The sequence below is a fragment of the Typha angustifolia genome, chromosome 7 (genome assembly GCF_048772165.1).
Source record: "Typha angustifolia cultivar Huaian chromosome 7, ASM4877216v1, whole genome shotgun sequence".
NCBI lineage: Eukaryota > Viridiplantae > Streptophyta > Magnoliopsida > Poales > Typhaceae > Typha > Typha angustifolia.
The window spans coordinates 17,631,561-17,646,367 of NC_133245.1; the positions used below are offsets into that span (position 1 = coordinate 17,631,561).

Here is a 14,807-nt window from a genome sequence, read left to right on the forward strand (position 1 = left end):
CGTATTTATCCCTTAAATAATATAGAGGGGTTATTTGCAAGAAAGGACCTGAGAGTTGGTTGACTATTCAGGGCAGTAGCCAATCAAGAGAATTGGAAAAGATCTCTTTTTATTTTATTTTTTGTGCAGAAAAGGCCTCATATAAGTAATATTTATATATGCAAGGCAAGGGCCCGCAAGGAAGTCGCCAAATAATTCCATCCGTCCGATAGCAGTCCCCCCTGAATCCTCATTAGATATGTAGGATATTCCTGAGCCGAGCCGAGCCGAGCCGAGCCGAGCCAAAAATAATAATAGAAGACCTTCCAAATGTTTAGGAGCAGGCTGGCTCAGGCCTCAGAGTCAGAGAGTTCGCCCATAGCTTTGGTTTTATTTGCTTGTTATTCTCTCCTCCGCTCCACAAGTTTCCTCCTTTTGTTTTCTTTCACGCGGTACCTTCGGCGCCGCTGCTTCCACTAAACCCTCCTCTCCTCTTGTATAACAAAACCCTGTGCTTGCTTTTCCAATGGCGACTTCGATGGAGATCGGAAGCTTCTCTCGGGTCCCGCCTTCTGCCGGCCTCGCCTCGGGGCGGCGGATGAGCCGCGCGTTTTTGGGATCCGGAAGGAGTGGGGCGTCTCGTTCTTGGAACAGGGGCTTCGCTGTCAGATGCGTGAAGACGACGGAGACGGAAGGAAGGGAAGGGGATCTTGGCGCGTCCAATGGCCGGGCGAATCCGGTGAGCTCCGTGATCCGAGATCTTTGTTTCTCCGATCCTTTTCCTGAACAAGATTTGAACGGCTGGTAGATGGGGACGGAAGTTTGCTAGGACACCGGTGTATATTACCTATTGGTTTTATCGGACGAAAGAAAGGATACTGTAGCCAATACCCTATTCGCTCCCTTTCTTGGATATAGTATACAATTTTTCTGGCTACCTTTACATGGAAGATCTTAAAGGCTTTATTGTTTTGTGTATGTGATACGAGTAATTTGACATGGAGTTTCTTTTGCCTGTTCAGGAAAATTTGATATCCAGTTCTGGAATTCAAACACGGGAAGTTGTTTTGAATCCTCAAAGGAAAACGAAGATTGTGTGCACGATTGGTCCCTCTACAAATACTCGCGAAATGATATGGAAGTTGGCAGAAGCGGGGATGAATGTTGCACGGCTTAATATGTCTCATGGGGATCACGAATCACACAAGAAGATTATAGATTTGGTCAAGGAATACAATGCTCAATCCAATGGAAATGTAATCGCCACAATGCTGGACACTAAGGTATTTTGATGCATGGAAGCATCTCTGAAATAAGTTCTTACATTCTCTTTGACCTTGACGCTAATTTTCTAGTGGGCCTGTGTTGTTTTGATTTTTCAGTTATAAGAGTAGAGTAAAAAATGCAGTCTATGTTCACAAATTTCTCCCCATTTGACCATGGAGAGAAATCTGGATGATGTGCCTCGATTTCAGACTCTTGGATGTATTTACCTGAATATAATGTATAAGTTAAAGAGATCATGTTTGTGTTATATTAGGTGGAAATCATACTGCCAACTGTTTGAGTCAAAGTATATTAATGTTAATCTGAAACAATAACATGTAGTGAACAATATTATGCTCTTGTGAAAAGGGTAACATTTTTAGTTAGCTATCTCTGAACTTGGAGATACAACCAAGCTTTCATCTTTATTCTCCAATCAATCTGGTCGTACATCCTTAAATGTTCTCATAATCACTCAAGAGTCATTGGGTTTTTTTTTTTGGTTAGTTCTTGTTAATTATTTCTACTGATTTTACCTTGCACATGGTGCCTATTTCCTGTAAATTTAATTTGTTACTTGTTAAATCTGATCTATCAAGCTAAAATATGTTTAGGGTCCTGAGGTAAGAAGTGGAGATGTACCTCAGCCCATCTTGCTCAAGGAGGGTCAGGAATTCAATTTTACAATCAAAAGAGGAGTCAGCTCTGAAAACACCGTGAGCGTAAATTATGATGACTTTGTAAGTGATGTAGAAGCTGGTGACATACTTTTGGTTGATGGTAAGCGTTAATATTCATCAATTGCTCTTGACATGTGAATGTACTTTTCCAAAAGGCGATCCTTAGAGGAAGATGGAAAATAAAATTCATGTGGAATCAATTTTCTGAAGAATTACTCAAACATTGGAATTAATGATTTTTATCAAATTATGTTTGCTAAAGATGACTAAACTTGATTATAGCATTCCAGATTCTTCTCATATTGATAATCATGTTCGGTAGTTGCTGTTTGTACTTTGTAGTATTGGAGTTACTTCTACATAATTCTTTATGTTTTTGAATGTATTTTTCTAATAAGGCAATCCTTATATTTTTTTTATTACATGCTAAGCTTTTTGGAAGAAATCAGTGTGGTTGTATTTCTTTTTTATTCCTATCAAAACACAACATTATGTGGGAACACTGAACAGTGACAGATGCATGGAGTAGCATCCATCTGTGTATTCCTTCACCACCAATTCAATCTTATATTGTCAAGCTAAATGGGTTTATTATTATCTTTAGACAAACAAAATCAGCACCAGTATATGAAATAAGTTTGCTGTTTGTTGACTGATCCTCTGCCTCCGAAGAAGTGCTCACCTGTAACTTGCAAATTGAGGCATATCTTAACCAAACCCCTTGCATGGCTTGCGGTGCATTTCTATGGTCTTGGGAGGCTTACTATAATCATAGATCTGGCCACATCAATCTCATTTCTCACTGATCTTCCTGATCATGTACTTTAGTATTTCCATGTTTCAAAGTTTCTAAGTTGATGGATTTCCTTTTTGGTTATTACAATAGGAGGAATGATGTCACTAGCTGTAAAGTCCAAAACATCTGATACAGTCAATTGTCAAGTAGTTGATGGTGGAGAATTAAAATCAAGGCGTCATCTAAATGTACGAGGCAAAAGTGCTACCTTGCCATCCATAACAGGTTGATCTTTTTTTATTTATTTTTAAACTCTTCTTTTTTTAAAGAAAAAATGTTATGCATTGCTAATATATGTGGTTCACTTCTTACAATATCCTAATCTGATTATCACGTTGAGTTTCAAACATATTAGTGTTTTTAATAACTTTGTTGTTTCTATAGAGAAAGACTGGGAAGACATCAAATTTGGCGTGGACAACAAAGTTGATTTCTATGCAGTTTCATTCGTAAAAGATGCAAAAGTGGTACATGAATTGAAGGACTATCTCAGAAGTAATATTTCAAATCTGTATTTTAGAAACCGTCTAATGAACTACTTCTCTTTAGGAGTTAACAAGAACTCATGTTCTCTCTTTTTCTCTGCCAGGTTGCAATGCTGATATACATGTTATTGTAAAAATTGAAAGTGCCGATTCAATACCAAATCTACCTTCCATCATCTCTGCCTCTGATGGGGTATAGCTTTGTGGTTAACCTGTGCACTTATTTGTTCCTTCTTTTTTAATTAAAGATATTTGTATTTGCACTTTATTTAAAGCTTATGTGTGCGCAAAGCTCTATGTTTGTTTGGATTTCTCATCATTGGAATTTGGAACATGGAGCATATTTTACTCTGGTCTGCTGTTTAATGATTCGCTAGGTGAAAAGCTTATACTTTTAAAGATTTGTCATAGTATGTATAATATGACCATAAATGGCTGAGGAAAAGATTCAAAGTAATTTGCCAAGTTATCATGTTAATTTAGTTGGCATTTGGTTCAAAACTGATTGCTGTTTTGTCAGATAAATCTTTATGCGGAAAATGTTCTATACGTTGTAGTGTTATCGTTCCCTAAAGGCATTGCACGTGAAACAGAAAAGAAGTTACTCGTCATCATCAATTACATTGAATTGTACCATTATAAGTTTCCACCTACCATGGCCTAGTAGCCTTGAGCCGCCAACATTTCTAGCACAAGTGATTGAGATTCCTAGGCATGAAGCCCTCACATAACTTATCTATTCAACTGCTAGTATGCTGCATTGCCATGCCGCCTTTCTAGCTGTGGCGACATTTGCTGCCATTCTTCCCATATCCATGCATTCCATTTAACCCGCTGGCGAGATGCTGGTCACCAATTTCACAATGGTGCCGGTGGGAGATCATTGGTTTCTTCCGTGGAAAAAGATTGAGTTTTTCCCACAGTGCTGCAAGGAAGTGCGATGTATGGTGGTTGGGTGCATCAAGATGATCGTTGCCAACTTTGCTGGCAACGATGAGTTTGTTTATAAGATTAAGGAGAAATGTGCTTTGGCCAGCAACCCAGCTCCTGCTCCTGAATGAAATTTGAAAGCACACATGCATGCACACATAGACTTTTGTGTTGCTTTTCTCTATCTCTTTTTCATGTTTGAAGAATATGGGTGTAGCTGTAGCAGCTAGTAAAACTTTTATCTTTGATTTTAGATCATTTACACCATGCTTGCTGGATTTGTTTGCTGCGTGAATTAATCCATATGTACTTCCTGGAGCAGTATATCTAATCACCATGCTAATCCATCAGACAGAAGTTATACTTGAATCATTTGCAATCTACATAAAAAGAGATTAGGTATTCTTGCTTTCTTAGTTCTTTCTGTCTTTTAATTAGACTTCTAGTTCTGCCATTGGTCACATCTTGGTATTCTCACATGTGTTTTAAGCATATGTAGATAGCAAAGATCTGGCTATCAGATGTTCAGAATTTTAAATTATTCAATAAGTCTTCTGCTGTTCCAAACCATTGAAGTTCTTCAGATGATTGTAGGCAATGGTGGCTCGTGGGGACCTTGGTGCTGAGCTTCCAATTGAGGAAGTTCCTTTGCTACAGGTAAATAATGGATCTGAATAAACACTTGCTTTTACAAGACATAACAATATGCCTTTTTTCTGACTTTGCTACAGAAATTATATACATATATAAGCCATTGAACTGAGATCTTTTATCAATTTTATTTGAGAGTAATTAATTTATAGTCTCTCATTATACCTTACATTAATTCCTTGGGCATTTATGCCCTAATCCATCTTCTAATTGATCATGAAGAAATATTAGCCCTTTTCTTGTTGAATATCAGTGGATGGAAGCTGTCCATGTGACTTTTGCAGGACCAAATAAGTTCACATAAGAAGGAAAATACTGATAGCAGTTATTTCCTTTAAATTTTCTATTGTTGATGTGTACTCTAGATTTAAATGGACTTTAGCATATCATATGCCAGTGGATTTATCTGCATATTCTTTTGTGCTTAATGAGTCATGATGGTTTGCTATGACTATCAGGCCTATTGTTCAAAAAGGCTTGCTGCCTAATTTGTTTAATCCTCAACCCTAGGTTTTTGCAGAGTTTCTTCACTTCATCATTTCAATCTAGGAAGCAATGCAGGAAACACATCACTAGAAAACCTCTGGCAGTGGAAATAGTCTAGATGAGGGACAGTGATAACAACTTTTGATTTAGGATTTGTCTTCGTTTCTAAGGCCATGTTATTCTGAAGAATAAATGAAACTTAATCTGCAGTGTGAAATGGCTTTCTAATGCATACTGGGCTTCAGATTCTAGTAACTTTAATTTCACATATGCAAATGATGATTTAGTTGTTAATATCACGCTGATTGTGTGTTTGTTGTTCATAAAGTCAATCCTTCTTTCCAAATCTAAAGTAAGATACAGATGTGCTTTTTCCAAAGAAATAACCAGAAGATGCTCTGCTGGTGCTAAAGGACAAGAACTATATATATATATATTCCATTATCAAAGCACAACATGACTTCTTTTTTTCAATTTATTAGGAGGAGATCATTAGAAGGTGTAGGAGCATGCAAAAGCCAGTGATTGTTGCAACAAACATGTTAGAAAGCATGATAAATCATCCAACCCCAACAAGGGCTGAAGTTTCTGACATAGCAATTGCAGTGCGAGAAGGTGCAGATGCCATCATGCTATCCGGCGAAACTGCTCATGGGAAGTAAGTTGCGATGATTGTATCTAAGTGCGACCAAGTACCCATGCTTGCTTTCTAGTTTGTGAATCTCTCTTTGTTGCTTGAAAAGTATATTGTTTTCCAGAATCCAGAGCACCTATATTTTTGTTGTTACATGCACTTTTCTTTATTGTTTGAATGATTTGACCTCTTTTTGGACTTAAGTTGGCATAATGAATTATAGATCTCTGTAATCAATCATTAGATTGTTAATTTTAAGTAGATTTAAACAGAAAAATGTTCTTAATGCTTTACATTCCTTTGTTTCCCCTATAATGAGCTATGAAAGTATTTTTGTTTTTTTAATTGCTTGATGTGGTGGGGTGTACAATAGTAGTTTGCTGAATTGAGTATCAAAGTGTTACTTGTGTATAGGTATCCCTTGAAAGCTGTTAAAGTGATGCATACCGTGGCACTGAGAACTGAATCAACCCTGTCAGTCAGCAGCATCCATCCGATTCTTGCTAGTTTGCAGGTATCTTCTTTTTCATCTGTTTCGTATCTGCCTTGACTTTGGTCATTGATTACCATAGTAGTGTTCATTGTTACAAGCTTTGAATTTGGAAACTCGGTAAGTGCTTTAAACTAGTTGTCTTCTGTTCTTTCTTCCATTCTTATGAAGGCTCCAAGTGATCAGGACTTCTGTCAAGCTCACATGAGTGCAATGTTTGCTTCACATGCAACTACAATGGCGAATACCCTCAGCACACCAATTATTGTTTTCACACGTACTGGTTCTATGGCTGTACTTCTAAGCCACTACCGGCCATCTTCTACAATATTTGCATTTACAAATGAGTAAGTATTTCTACTTCGTCAATCACGATCATTCTATCTCCTTGTAGAACTTCATGAAAATAGGGTTCGATAGTCAAGAGTTAAAAGAACTATTATTTGCTATCATAACCCGTGCTATCTGGCACTAACAACTGTCATACAATTGTCTTGCAGTGAACGAGTAAAGCAAAGGCTGGCACTTTTTCATGGTGTAGTGCCTATATTTATGCAGTTCTCTAATGATGCAGAAGAGACCTTCTCTAGAGCAATTAATTGCTTGCTGGTATGGTAGCATGGCCTGAGTTTCAGCGATTATTTCCTATATCTTTACATTCTTCTGTGATATCCTTTTTTCTTATTCTGTACCTTTAATATGTTGTGAGACAGAATGGGAAGTATTTGCAGAAGGGAGACTATGTCGCTCTTGTTCAGAGTGGTGTGCATTCTATATGGAGACAGGAATCTACTCATCATATTCAAGTGCGCAAAGCCCAAGGATGAATGTGCATATGTAGAAGTAGGCAATTCTTTCGATGAGCTTTTGATGGTGGCGTATTTATTATTGAAATTATTTCGTTATTGCATAATTGACTAACTACGACCTCATTTTAGTTGCTTTCCTTTTGAGGTATCAATGTATAACGCCCATATTTAACCTGCTTCTACAGGAACTTTTCTTAAGCTGGGTTTTGAACGATTTCCAGCGAAAATGAATATTCTCATCAATCTCTTCCTTCAACAAAAATTATCAAATGCTGTTTAGGTTCCATCAACTCATAGGTTTGCTAAGAATACCGTAATTCCATCTACTATAACTTCTACTATATCTATCTCGTAGTCTTCCTACATATTTTGTAGGAAGACCTGTAGGAATTATCTGCTTTTACATCTCTGTACTTACCAGCTTTCTATATCCTCGCTTCCGCCAGAACATTTCATATACTTCACTTCTGCAAGAACACCCCAATTGTTGAGCTTAGGATGAATAGTAGTATTACTATTAACTTGGCAAAATTCACTTGGGTCCTTTGTTTGCTCACAGTCCGGCTTTTTGTCCTAAGTAACCCAAGCTTCGTGTAGAATATAGCAAGATTACGGTGATTTGTCGAAGAGGATAGAAGTAAAATAAAAGGAAAAGAAACTTGTTACTGTTACCCAGGCCCTATGCTGTTATCCACGTTTCCCTGTGATTAATATTTTCAATCAGGTTAATCGTCTTACGCCAAACCTTCCGACTCGCATACAGAGCATTTCCTCGCCTCCACCTTATCTTAATGTTAACTTGGGGCCAACAAAGATGTGTGAGCCCTTATTCTTTAATATCATCTTAATCAAGCGAGTGCTAAATCATCGCTCAGCTTTAACTGATCCAAGTCATGAAGCAGTGGAGGAATCCATCTCGTCCTCCCCACACTTCCCTTCCAGCTTGATGCGTTTGTACCACTTAGCATAAGCCACATACAGCACAAAGTCCGCAGTGGCTATCAGTGCAAGCATGAAGTAGAACCTATCCAGGTGGCCCTCGTTAAGGTCTGCCGGAATCCACCCAGGCCGTCCGTCACGGGTGGTGATCCTCCCGACGGCCGTCACGATGACGTCGCTGGCGTAATTCCCCAGCGACATGGACATCATGCAGAGTGCACTCCCGAAGCTCTTGAGCCCATCTGGGGCTTGGTTATTGAAGAACTCTAGCTGACCCACGTACATGAACACCTCAGAAACTCCTATCAGCATGTACTGAGGCACTTGCCACATTATGTTCAAACTGCTAGTGCCGCCGTCTTGCGCTTGCTTCAGCCTGAAATGCTCCACGGTGCCCGCCGAGACCATGGCGACGATCGCGACCACCAGCCCGATCCCCATCCTCTGGAGCTCGGTGAGCCCCCGCCGGTTCCCCGTCAGCCGGCACGCAAGGGGGTGGATGATCGTGCGGTAGAGGAAGATGACGGCGGCAACGGTGCAGATGTCGAAGGCCGACATGCTCGCCGGGGGTACGGCGAAGGTTCCGATCGTCCTGTTCATGGCGGCGCCCTGGACGACGAAGAGGGAGGCCATCTGGGTGAACACCACGGAGTAAGGGATGGTGCAGAGCCACACGGGGAGGAGCCTTAGCACGCATTTCACTTCTTCCACTTGCGTCACGGTGCAAAGCTTCCAGGGATCGTGGTGCATGCATTGCTCGTCACCTAACGTGAAGTCGTTGGACTCCACGTATGCAGCACGGTCCAAAAACCTGAAATTAATTACCAATTCAAGAGTTATTTTTATCTTGAATTAATCACCACTTTGGAGTTAGGACCAACTTTGGAGTGTAGGCTAAGGACTTTACTTGAACCCCTCCGTGTGCGACATTTTCCTAGCCCCATTTGCATCTGCCAGCTCCTTCCCATCAGCCTCATACAGATCATCGCCACTTGACGGCATCCTGACCCTCCATTTCCTCGTTGCAGCGACGGCCACTTGGCACACTCTGGAGAGGGGATTGCCACCTGGCTTGAAGTGCCTGTACCTGGGGGTTCCACTGAGGAAGAGGAGCAGAGCAATGAAGGCAGAAGCACTTGAGACCCAGAATCCCAAGACCCAGTCGCCCTTGTCCTCAAGGTAGCTCAAGATTGTGTTTGAGAAGAGGGAGCCCAAGTTGAGGGCCAAGTAGAAGTAGCTGAAGAAGGAGACCTTGGAGTGTGCTTCTTTTGGGTCCTCCTCGTCGAACTGGTCTGACCCAAAAGTGGCAACATTGGGCTGATAGCCTCCATTTCCGAGTGCAATCATGTAGAGAGAGAGGTAGAAGATCCCAACTTCCATTCCTGAGTTAGGCTCACAATGGATGCGCTCGTTACCACATCCTAAGGGTCTTAACAAGAACAGTTGTGAAGACAGTGACAATATCACCAGTCCCTGTTAGCCAAACCAAAAAGCAAATGAGAGAGGCAAAAGAAGAAGAAGAATTCTTTTTTTTATTTTTTATTTTTCATGATGTGGAAGAGAAAAAGAATTCAGGTATGAGTCACTTACAAGAACAAAAATGACTTGGAAGATGGCACAAGTTCTGTACCTTCCCCAGTAGGAGTCACTGAGGAAGGCACCAACAAGAGAGAACAAGTAGACTGTGCCAGTCCATTTGCTAACATTGTTGGCTGCATCCTCATTGTTTTGCTGCAGAACTCTCGTCAGAAACAGCACAAGGTTAACGTTGACGCCGAAGAATGCTAGAGTTGCCAGGCCTTGATTCACTGAGAATTACAATACGTATAGCATTAAACCCATGCAACTGAACTAAGAAAGATAACAACTTGCACAAAATTTTGATTACTTGGATAGCTACTACTCTCTGTTTCAGAGTTTATGCAATTAGCTGCATGGTGCCTAAAGGATATGCTTTTTGTTCTTAATGTCTAATCATAAGTGTTGCATAATAGTAGGTGATCGGAAGTAGCACTCTCCTAACATACACTTAATTTAAGCATGGCGATGTCATTCAAGGATTGTTCGGGCTAGTGTAAGATACTATATTTTACAAATGCATCAAAGCCATGACACTTAGGAGCACTTTGCTAGAAGAAACAAGTTAAATATACTTTTTGACTTGAATGAGTTTCACTTCCTCATGTAATTCTATTTGAAGAACTCTAGTGGAATCACTTTCCATCCATCTCTCTCTACCAATCTTAATCAGGTATTTCCTACTCCTTTTCCTGTCGTTATGTTAAGCAAAATCGATATGTTTGCCTTTCCTTTCTGAATTAGGTGATCAGGTATACGAGTCTTGGCCTAGACAGAAGGGAAAAGGAGGCAAGGAACACTAAAGAACTCAACTTCCATTATCAGTTTAAGTCTCATTCATCTGTTAGTCTTTTTTTTTTCTCCATCAGACAAGTACATGTAAGTCAGTAACTGACCAACCAAACTATCGTGTTATGTTTGCATTTCTATCTCATACTAATTTTGGTTACAATATTTGTAACAGAGTGAGTGAGGAAGAACTATTACCAAGTAATAGGATTCCAGATAACCATCCACCAGATTTACCCTTGACTGCAGGTTGCCCTCTGAAGTTCACAGAACCATCAAGGGTGTAATAGTCACAGCACTCTTCTTCTTTTGCTTCTTTCCCTCCATCTACCTCCATGACGACCACTGTGACCTTCATCTCCTCTTTCTTCCCTTGTGTCTTTACTATCTGCATATCATCAACTCAATTAGCTAAGCACAAAATTCAATAGCCAAAAATAAGCTAAAAGTTGGGCTACAATTTGAATGCATAGTAGTTAGTATTCGCAGTAAGAAAATCTTTCTCTAGCGAGTATTTTGTTAGTCTTTGATAAAAAAAACTAAATGGTTTGTGAAGTGTAAGAAACTGATTCATGAATATGTTTTGCTGCTCTATTACTAGTATAAGAATGAGAGGCAGCAAAGGTGAAGGGAGGCATTTAAATGAAGAAAGAAAAAAAGTTTTCTTATGTCGAATGAGAAAGTCATGCTATAAGGTACTAACCATTGTGATGCTCAGAGTTGTCAGATGCACTCAGAAGAGAAAGATCAGAGTGATATCAGAAGCTCAAACCAAAACTAGGAGAGAGTGGTAGTGAAGGAGAGATAGTGGTAGGGAGGGAGTCAGGTATGAATTTATAGAGTTGTGGTGAGGTGAGTGGATGGTCCAGAGCTGAGGTGGTGATTTAGATCAGGATAGTATCATCAGTTACGATAAAAAAGAGTCTCTTAAAATTAAAATGACCGAAAAGGGATCAGAAAGTAGAGAAGTGTAGATTGTAGAGAGAGGGTTAGGAAGTACTTGCTGGAGAATGTATTGGTATCTTAGTCAGCTCCATGTAATGGAATGGTCCCTATCATGATGACTAAACCCAATATTCTGCTAACTAGAAAAATTCCATCAGGTTTTCTTAAGCAGCAACTACATTGGGAGTAGAAAAAGATTGTATATTGGTGGTCTTTTAGTCTCTCTGGTTGTCTATCATAAAAGGAAACCGTATTTATTTTTCTTGTGAGAAAATAATAATAATAATAATAACAACAATTCTGGTGAAGTTTCTAGTCATGGAAGCTTGGTGTTACAGAACTATGCCAATGCAATACAATTCTGAGCTTCTAGTATGAGAGTGAGAATATTGCTTCCTTAAAGGGAAAAATCCTGATCTATTCTTGCCAAGTGGGAGAGAACCAAATAATCCACTCTTACTCTAATAAGGGAATAAGGGTACATTGAGAACAGACAGGAATTATTTTGTAGAATAAGCACAAAAACATATCCAGTTTCCTACTTGCTCGATTTTGCTACACTCACATGTGTTTATTACTTTGTTTATTCTAACTTTATTAACTTATTCTAGTCTCTTTATGGTTGTAACATTCGTTTCCTTTTTTTTTCTCCTCTTGTATGAGCCGTAAATCTTTCAAATGCATATTGAAGTACTGCAGATGGAAGGGAGACTTGTAGCTCAAATATAGTTTCAGTGGTCTGAAAAGAATTGGTTCCAAAATTTTATACTCTTCTGCTAGATACTGTTTCCTTTTTAACATACCTTCTCCTCAATTATTTTGGCACCCTTCTTATCATCCTTATCAATTATTTAAGGACCTGATACTAACTTAAGACTAATGGCAGTAATTCTCCATTCTTCCTCATGGGATGGAGATTTGCAGATCTCTGTTCATCAGGAGTATATTCTATCTTAGACCTTTAATAGATGATAAAGGAGGATAGGCCAATAAAAAATTACCACTTCAAGTGGGCTACCATTTCCAAAAAGCAATGTGCAGGAATAATTTTCCTTTAGCATAATCGATATGGAACTCTTGCTGATGCAAACCTTTGACGTATCAATCTAGAAAAGAGAGAGTAAAAGCACACAACTTTCAGGTAAAACTGAACTTTTTTGCATCTTTAACTTAGCAGTGTAGATTATATACTGCATTAGTATGCGGTGCTACCGCAATAGCTTCTATCTGCCATTAAAGTTATCTGATTCATCATGATAACAAAATTCGTATGCTAAAATTGGTTACTGTCTTGTGATAATGTAAAAGGTATTTACGCACGTTCCGTTGACTATCAATTAAAGTGTCATCTGTTCTATTAACAATGCCAAATTTTAGCTCAAAGAAGTAGCTCCATTAGGTGAATGCATAAATAGTTTTAAATACTAATAAAGAACAACATATGGATTAATAGTGGGTAAAATGAATGAATGTGGTTATACTAGCAAAGAGTTGTGCAGACTTGAGGCCTCCCTAAGAAGAGCTGTCCAAAGTATGACAAACCTTGAAAGATTTTAATTACCTAAAGTTCCTTACTGAGAATGCAAATCTGAATGAATTTTATACACAACTGATCATATATATATATATAGAGAGAGAGAGAGAGAGAGAGAGAGAGAGGATCAGTATGCATCACTTATCAGGGAAACTATGTCACCGATATGAGATGTGGATTCTGTCTTAATTATAAGAAATCAGAAAGTATCTTTGAGTCCTTTCTCATGTTTTCTTGTCTTGAAAATTAGTTGCTAATTATAGCCTCTCGCATTTGCGATAAACTAGACAAAGATTCTCCCATGCATTTCCATTTATCGGAGTGTTCTTGTGTGTTACACATGCATAAATATATTTTCATTTTTGTGCCTAGTGCATGCCCATATATATGATTAGCATTTCATTCTGTGATTGCTTTTGCCCAATGCATGCACGTCTCCACCAGAAGCTCAAGAAGACAACTGAGACTCACCTTTCACCTATTAGGATTTCCAAGTTGGCATAGACTAATTTGTGGGGCACTAATCTTGGACACCATTGAAAAGAACCTTTAAGTTTACTTCCTCTGAAATGAAAGGTTTAGATGGAGGGGAAGTCGAGCATAAATGGACGAATATCCCATCAAGACTCATGGGATCCACGTAATCTGCGTCAAGTAGACAGGACAAAACTTATCTATTATAATCTTTTGAGATCTACCAAATTCAAGACCAAATATGAATATTTGTGCTCTTGAACTGCATCAACCAAATTTAACTACTTGTGCTCTTGAATTACTTGAAAGTATTGTATGTATGATGTATCTGGAAGAAATGTACAGAACTGTCAAGGATTTATACAATGAGGTGAAAAGTAGTCGCAACTCGCAACATCAGAAGATCCTGTCATAAAAGATAGCATCCTATTAGTTTCTCTTGGTTGATTTGATTACTGGAAAATATTTAAGAACAGATTTGAAATGGAAAAAAAAAAAAGATTTAAACAACTCCAGAAATTTCAGTAGTTTGAACTTTGAAGAACACTTCCATTCTGGTAGGAGTTCAGCTATTTTCTTCCTACTATGACTTAATCTAAAACAGATGGTTTTTTGAATGCTGATAGATTTAAAAGGTACCTAACTGTTTCTAAATTGCGGTCTCTGTCCTTTAGATGGATCCTATGGCCAAGACAATGCAGAAAAAGCAGCAATCAAGTGCATGAATTTGCACGCCATTGCAAAGTGCCAATTTCTGCTGTCAACTTCATATCTTTCTAAATGCATTTGCTTCGGTACAATGCATATATAAGTGGATATGAAGATCAAAATATCATTCCACCTCTGGTTAGCTTATCGCGCGCGTGTCTGGCGCCATTCACCGTCACATTCCACTTCTGAAGAAAACCATCAGAATGAATTCAAGTGATGTCATCAGTGATTGTTCTTAGATTGTCGATGCGTGAGATCAACATTAGTTAAAAATCAATCTCTGAATGCATAGAATTGGTCTCTGAAAGGAGGCGACAAGAGAATGTGGGCTACTATTGCATGCTGTATTCCCTATCATGACTCATCACTGTCTTCATTGAAGTATTAAGCACAATTGTTCATCGGATCGAACCGTACATTTCAAATAGAAGGTCAACCTTCATGGACCATCATACTGCAGATGAGTAGTGGTCGCTGTTCTCCTTCTGAATGCTGTGCTCATGGATATGTGGATCACATTTTCCTTTTAGTTCCTCGTGCACTGCATCTATGTCAACAAGTAAATGATTTTAAGTTTAATGCTAGTCCTGCTCCAGTAGAAACTAGCACAGTGTGAAGGTCTATGACCTGC

General features: G+C 38.9%; 2 protein-coding genes across 2 annotated transcripts; one reads left to right on the top strand and one right to left on the bottom strand.

The window, feature by feature from the left end:
* Positions 1-379: 379 nt before the first annotated feature.
* On the top strand, positions 380-7,397 carry LOC140763920 (pyruvate kinase isozyme G, chloroplastic-like). Its single transcript, XM_073102300.1, has 12 exons — positions 380-718; positions 1,002-1,262; positions 1,860-2,025; positions 2,812-2,946; positions 3,106-3,216; positions 3,311-3,399; positions 4,731-4,793; positions 5,756-5,931; positions 6,322-6,421; positions 6,569-6,744; positions 6,898-7,006; positions 7,111-7,397. Exons 1-12 carry the CDS (start codon positions 506-508, stop codon positions 7,222-7,224), a joined length of 1,713 nt encoding a protein of 570 aa, XP_072958401.1. The 5' UTR covers positions 380-505; the 3' UTR covers positions 7,225-7,397.
* A 494-nt stretch (positions 7,398-7,891) lies between these two features.
* On the bottom strand, positions 7,892-11,356 carry LOC140763919 (protein NRT1/ PTR FAMILY 7.3-like). The gene is made up of 5 exons (XM_073102299.1): positions 11,216-11,356; positions 10,711-10,900; positions 9,736-9,953; positions 9,053-9,618; positions 7,892-8,956 (listed from the first exon to the last, which is right to left on the bottom strand). The coding sequence occupies exons 1-5, from the start codon at positions 11,216-11,218 to the stop codon at positions 8,098-8,100; spliced, it is 1,836 nt and encodes a 611-aa protein (XP_072958400.1). The 5' UTR covers positions 11,219-11,356; the 3' UTR covers positions 7,892-8,097.
* Between the last annotated feature and the right edge of the window lie 3,451 nt (positions 11,357-14,807).

Excerpts from the sequence above, each read along its gene's own strand:
- LOC140763919 (XM_073102299.1), bottom strand. Across the intron at positions 9,954-10,710 it reads ATCTGGAATCCTATTACTTG|TGAATCAAGGCCTGGCAACT; the intron begins GTAATAGTTCTT and ends TGTAATTCTCAG. Across the intron at positions 8,957-9,052 it reads TCGCACACGGAGGGGTTCAA|GTTTTTGGACCGTGCTGCAT; the intron begins GTAAAGTCCTTA and ends AATTAATTTCAG.
- LOC140763920 (XM_073102300.1), top strand. The coding sequence starts at position 506 with ATGGCGACTTCGATGGAGATCGGAAGCTTCTCTCGGGTCCCGCCTTCT. Across the intron at positions 719-1,001 it reads CCAATGGCCGGGCGAATCCG|GAAAATTTGATATCCAGTTC; the intron begins GTGAGCTCCGTG and ends TTGCCTGTTCAG. Across the intron at positions 1,263-1,859 it reads CCACAATGCTGGACACTAAG|GGTCCTGAGGTAAGAAGTGG; the intron begins GTATTTTGATGC and ends AAATATGTTTAG.